Source organism: Elephantulus edwardii, unplaced genomic scaffold (assembly GCF_000299155.1).
Source record: "Elephantulus edwardii isolate Elephantulus edwardi_28Jun2011 unplaced genomic scaffold, EleEdw1.0 scaffold00017, whole genome shotgun sequence".
Classification (NCBI taxonomy): Eukaryota; Metazoa; Chordata; class Mammalia; order Macroscelidea; family Macroscelididae; genus Elephantulus; species Elephantulus edwardii.
The window spans coordinates 23,123,963-23,130,228 of record NW_006399767.1 but is presented as its reverse complement, the minus strand read 5'-3'; the positions used below and the strand labels follow the sequence as shown (position 1 = coordinate 23,130,228).

Sequence of the window (6,266 nt, the reverse complement as noted above, 5' to 3'; positions counted from 1 at the left end):
TTTTTTTTAGTGGGCATAAATATGGACCTCTTCCATTCCGCTGGCCAGGTGGTTGTCCTCCAGATTTCTTGGCACAACCTCATGAGCATGTCCAGGGCAGCATCTGATTGTTGAAATAAGTCAATTGGTATTCCATCAATTCCTGGGGCTTTATTTTTGCCAAGCCCTTCAGAGCAGCCTGCACTTCATCCTTCATCACCATTGCCTCTTGATCATATGTTGTTTCTTTAAATTCTTCTGTGTGAGCCAATTCTTTTTTGGTACAGTGTCTCTGTATACTTCTTCCACCTTTTTCCTAGATCATTCAATATTCTGCCCCATAACATCCTTAAATGTTACAACTTGTGTCTTGAATTTGTTCCTTAGTCCTTTCAGCTTAAAAAACGCCGAGAGTTTGACCTTTCTGTTTTTCTGACTCCAGCTCTTTGCACTTTTCATGATAATACTTTGCTTTGTCTTCTCGAGCTGCCCTTTGAAACCTTCTATTCAGCTCTTTAATTTCTTGATTTTTCCCCCCTTTGCTTTGTCTTTTCAGAACTCTAGAGCAATATTCAGAGTCTCTTCTCACATCCAATTTAGTCTTTTCTTCTTCCTTGTCTTCTTAATGACCTTTTGTATTCTTCATGGATGATATTGTTGATATCTTCCCATAACTCATCTCGTCTTCATTCATGAATGTTTAAAGCCTCAAACTTGTTCCTGAGTTGGTTTTTAAATACAGGGAGGATATACTCCAGATGAAATTTTTATTCCTGTGGATATGATTTGGCCCTCTTTAGCTTTAATTTTAACTTGCATATGAGTAGTTGATGGTGTGTTATGTAGTCAGCACCTGGCCTAGTTTTTACTGCTGATACTGAACTTCTCCAATGATTCCTTCCACAGATGTAATCAGTCTGATTGCTGTGCATACCATCAGGTGAAATCCATCTATATAGCCTGTGTTTGTTTCTTATAAAAGGTATTTGCAATGAATATATCAATGATTGTGCAGAATTCTATCATTCTATCCCCAGCCTCATTTCTGTCAAGTCCATGTTTTCCAACTACTGATCCTTCTTCCTGGTTCTCGACTTTTGCATTCTAGTCACCCATTATTTTTAATGCATCTTGGTTGCGAATTTGATCGATTTCTGACTGCAAAAGTTGGTAGATATCATCCATTTCCTCCTCACTGGTTGTTGGTGCACAAATTTGAATGATAGTGGTATTAACAGGTATTCTTTGTACGTGTATGGATATTATGCTATTGCTCACAATGTTGTATTTCAAGACGTATCTAGAAATTACTTTTTTTGGGACTGTGGCATCGTTTCTTACCACTAGGCCACCAGAGCTCCCTTAGAAAAAGCCTTTTTAACTATAAAAGTGGCCCCGTTTTTTCTCACCTTTTCATCTCTGGGATAGTAGATCATATGATCATCTGATTCAAAAAGTCCCATGCCAATCAATCTCATTTCGCCAATACCTAATATGTCAATATTTATGCCATTTCTTTCCTAATAATGTCCAGTTTTCCTACATTCATGCTTCTCACATTCCATTTTCCAATCATTAGTTTCTGCTTACAACTGTTCCTCCTCTTTTGAATTTCCAAATTTGAGGGCTCAGCCTCAGTTGCCATATATGTTAGTCTACTCTAAGTGTGTGTTATTGTACATAGGGATTTCGAAGGCCTGTTATTTTGGAAGTGGATGGCCAATTCTTCTTCCTAGTCTGTCTTTATTTGGATGCTTAGTTTTAGAATAACATCCATTAGACAAGTATTTTACTGAAAGGAGCAGATCAAAGACACTTCCTCTAACAGAAATAACCAATACATCCAGTGACCCCCAACCCCACCCCAGCCCGTGTCTTGTTCCTTCCCTTTCCCTGCTACATTAGTGTACATATGTTGTTGTTGTTATGTGCTGTTGATCGCCTATGACTCATAGCGATCCTATGTACAACAGCTCTGAAGCCTGCTGTGTCCTGAGCCAGTCTCACTGATTCCAACATGCCTACCCCATTTACCCTGGTTACTGTATCAATCATATGTATATGTATGTATGTATGCATGTATATATGACCAAAGAGAACCATGCCATTCCAAGCAATGCAGAGCTGGTGACTGATGATCCCAGTGTTCCATACAATGAGCATGGATTGGTACTGCCAAATGGAGACATTAACTGGAACTGCCCATGCCTCAGAGGAATGGCCAGTGGCCTCTGTGGGGAGCAGTTCAAATCAGCCTTCTGCTTCCACTACAGCACAGAGGATGTCAAGAGGTCAGACTGTGTAGACCAGTTTGGGGCCATGCACGCATGCATGCAGAAATACCCAGACCTCTAACCCGAGGAGGAGAATGATGACGACGATGATGAGAAGAAGCCAAAAGGTTTAGAGGAAACAACTCCAGCTGAGAATACTGCAGCCAAAACAGAGAACTCAAGCTAGTGAACACCCTGAGCCTGTGCTCCAGTCCTTCCATTTCAGGTTGTCAAGGGCCTATTTCAAATGCCTTTCAGTCACTTTCAGACAAAGTGTCTTTTCTTCTTTTGTTCTCTACACTGTAATATACAAAATAACTTATTTTCAGGATCAATGGTCTTGGCCTTTTTACAGATACACTGAAGGAAAAAAATAACAAAATAAAATGGGTGGTTGTGTATGTGTCTCCCATGTAAACTCATCTGTGAACATAGCTGCCATATTTGAATTCTCCTTTCTCAGATTGCCCTGGATTTTACCAGTTTGAACTAATGTTCTGAATATTCTCAACAACCAAAACATCATTACCCGGATGGGGGTGGATGGGGATTGATGCCTTTGAACTGTGGTGTTGGAAAAGAATGCTGAATATCCCATGAACTGCTGAGAACAAACAAGTCTGTCTTGGAGGAAATGCAACTAGAGTGCTCCTTAGAGGCAAGGATGGTGAAAGTTGATCTCACATACTTTGGGGCATGTTGTAAGGAGAGGCCAGGCCTTAAAAAAGGCATCATTCTTGGAAAGGTGCAGGGTCAAGAAAAGAGAAGACCCTCAACTAGATGGATTGACATAGTGATCAAACAATGGGCTCAAGCAGAGATGGTGGGGAGAGGGCATGATGGAGGGAAGCTCAGATCTGCTGTTCACAGAGTGGAAATGGCACCTTGATGCCATCAGCTTGATGGCACCTTACAACAACATGTATCACTTTGTATAAGTGATGGTGTCATAGGTGTATATATCTCAAAATTTATCACCTAATAAACTTTAAATATATACAGCTTGGGTTCCCCTCCTCCCCCCCGTCCATTGGATGATATCTGCCACTGGCACACACAGTCCAAGGGCAATGATGCAACCAAGGGCTTCCTCTCAGCACCAGCTACCAACTCCTGGCTCCAAAACCTGCAGGAGGATCTGTGAAAGTACTAATATACAGTTTATGTAAATTATACCTCAGTAAAGCTATTCAATTGCAAAAAAAGAAAAAAGAAATCCCAGCACAATATCTAATATTTGTCATCCATCCCAGCGTAAAGTGCTTCTGACAGTTTCTCAGCCTAAACATGAAGTCTAGTTTGTTGATCTCCAATAATGCTATCAAGTACTATCTTAGATGGTTCATTAATTGATTCATAAACAGTAACTGTGTTTTCTATTAATGTACAAAATCTTCAAATTCAGTACTCATACCTTTTACTTGTATCTTCCTGTGGTATGTAGGGCTATGACAGACATGCAAAATTTTGACAAGTATCTTGTGAATAGTCAAGTGATAGTCATCATCTTTGAAAGACCAGGGGTTGTAGGGAGGCAAAGTCTCAAGACAAAACTTAAAGAATTCTTTTTACCCCTATTGTGATTGCAGAGTTCAAGGAGAGGGACATGTAGCTGAGTAGACCAACCTCAGCCCAAGGCAGGAATAGTATCATTTGTCCTACAAAGATCTATCTAACTCAGGGTTAAATTAGAGAGCGACAGGTTGAATGGAGAAATATCAAGTTATTATTCATGTACTGGCTCCCTCATTGCTGTCAAGTCCAAAGTTAACATAGCTGACATTCCAGCAGGTTTCTGAGGCTACAAACCAGCGTAGACGCAAACTGCCTATCTTTCTCCCTTGAAGCTGCTGGCAAAACCCAACAGTGAGAGAGGTGTGACCTGTGAATTAGCAGCACACCTCACTGCAGACTAAGCCACCAGCTCCCTGACTGAGACAAAGGGGCTGCCATATTGCAGTTTGACTTCATTTTCATTCTTTGCCTTCTTAATTCTAACCAAAAGCGTGATGCAGAAAAGAAACAAGAAACTTAAGTGGGATTTTATGAATAGCAATGTCTTTAAACTGAAAGCCACCATAAGCCTGAGCTTTCCAGTTATATAATCACATTTTCTCTCTACATACCCCTCAAGGAGAAGCAGTAGGACCTTAACTTGTTAGAATGCTCAGGAAATGCAAAAGAAAGAGACAGAAAGCTAGTTAGCATGAGAAACCGGGAGAGCCCCCTCTCAGGGGAAGAAAAGGGCTTTATTTTCTCAATCTAAAAGATTATTGCCGAGTGGCAGGAAAAGTTGTCTCCGACTTCCGCCTCAGGAAGCTTCTGGGTTCCGGGGAAACGCGGCTGTCATAGGTAAGGATGTGGCCCTGAGTCTTACTTTTGTGGAGCGTGTAAGCATGGGTGAGGACAAAGAACATCCAGAAACACTGCATAAATATGCGGGACATCAAGCCGAACCAGCGCATCACCCTCACAGCCCTTATTTTGGGGTTAGTGTTGGTGAGGAATTGGATGATGATGTTCATAACTTCGTAGAGAATGATCCAGATGATGTAGACCAGCAGGCCCCTGAAAACCTCGGCGTACACGGAGTACAGGAGGAACACGCTGACGCCACAGGTGACCAAGGAGACTAAGAGCACGATTTCAAAACCCCAGCACATCAAGAACAGGCTTATCATTTTTGTTTCACTCTGGGCCCACTCGAGATCACTGCAGTTTTCGCCCCGTATGTACTTTTCTTCAAAGATGAGATACATTTCGGTGGCCACTATGGTGAAGACGCCGGCCAGCACGGTGCCCAGTTTGGCGGACATCCCATACCAGTACTGCTGCCGCATGCCGAGCCCTCCTGCAAAGACAGACAACAGGACGGGGGATTCTGTTTAGAGTCCATCTGGGAAGAGAGGAGAAGGGAGGGAAGAGGCTGGGGCCGGCTCGGCCAGTAAATAAATCACAGAGGAGCGGTTGGCAATTCTATCTTCATTTTAGGCCTCTGAATGTACCTACATTCTACATAGTTGGCCTAGGCCAACTAGAATATTCTCTGGAGTAGCCCAAGCATCAGTATTTCCCAAAACTTTCTCGTGATCTTAATATGTTGTTGTTGTCGTTGTTGTTGAAATGTGCTGTTGAGTTGGAATTGACTCATAGCTGACCCTCCAGCAGGTTTTCAGAGACAGTGAATTACACAGGAGGAGATTGCCCATCCTTCTCCCAGGGAGCAGAAGATGGATTCGAACCGTTGCCTTTGAGAGCGCAGCTCCTTACCACTAGGCTACTAGAACTCCCCCTTAACATGTTGAAGTTGAAAAGCCACTGAGTTTTGTTAAAGGTTTGTGAATTCTGTGCTTGCTTTCCTGTTGCTACCTTGAGCAAACATGTCTGCCCCCTGGTGGCAGAAACGGGCCGCATTTGCCAGACTTGAATGCATCAGATCAGGGCCGCATAATCTTTACTGAAGCAAAGAGCTGATAAACAACTTAGAAAGTTATTTAAGTATAAACAAAAAAGCCTGAGCAAGTTAAAGGAGAAAAACCTATCTACATCCTAATTCATTGGGTAGTGTGAGGGGTTCATTGGGTAGTGTCAGGGGTCTTAAAAGCTGGCAAGCAGTCATCCCGGGTGCCCTAACTGGGCTCTATCAGACTGGAGCAACAGGGGAAGATAGGAGTAGGAAGAGAATATGGAATGTGAGACTAGAACTAGATGGCATCCAGCTATTACCAGTCAATTTTTTGATAAAAAAAATTCTGTAGAAGAATATTGATCAAAAGGTCAAAGTACACAGAACACAATTTTAGAGTTTCACAGAATCTACACTTTCTGAAGCCATTGAGAGTGGATGAATCCCTGAAATTTTCTTTAAATCAAACAATAGTTTTGCTTAGCAAGAAAAGAATGTCAGTTTTGAGCATTGTGCTCTTTTAAGATCTACCTATATGGGATCAAATTGACAGCAGCCACTTGAAAGATTAGATAGGAAACACAGGGAGCAATGTGTTTATGTTAATG

The 6,266-nt window shown here is 41.9% G+C and overlaps 1 protein-coding gene across 1 annotated transcript; it reads right to left on the bottom strand.

Annotated features, from left to right (window-relative positions):
- Positions 1 to 4,522: 4,522 nt before the first annotated feature.
- On the bottom strand, positions 4,523 to 5,092 carry TMEM217 (transmembrane protein 217). Its single transcript, XM_006882166.1, has one exon. The coding sequence runs from the start codon at positions 5,090 to 5,092 to the stop codon at positions 4,523 to 4,525; it is 570 nt and encodes a 189-aa protein (XP_006882228.1).
- Positions 5,093 to 6,266: the final 1,174 nt, after the last annotated feature.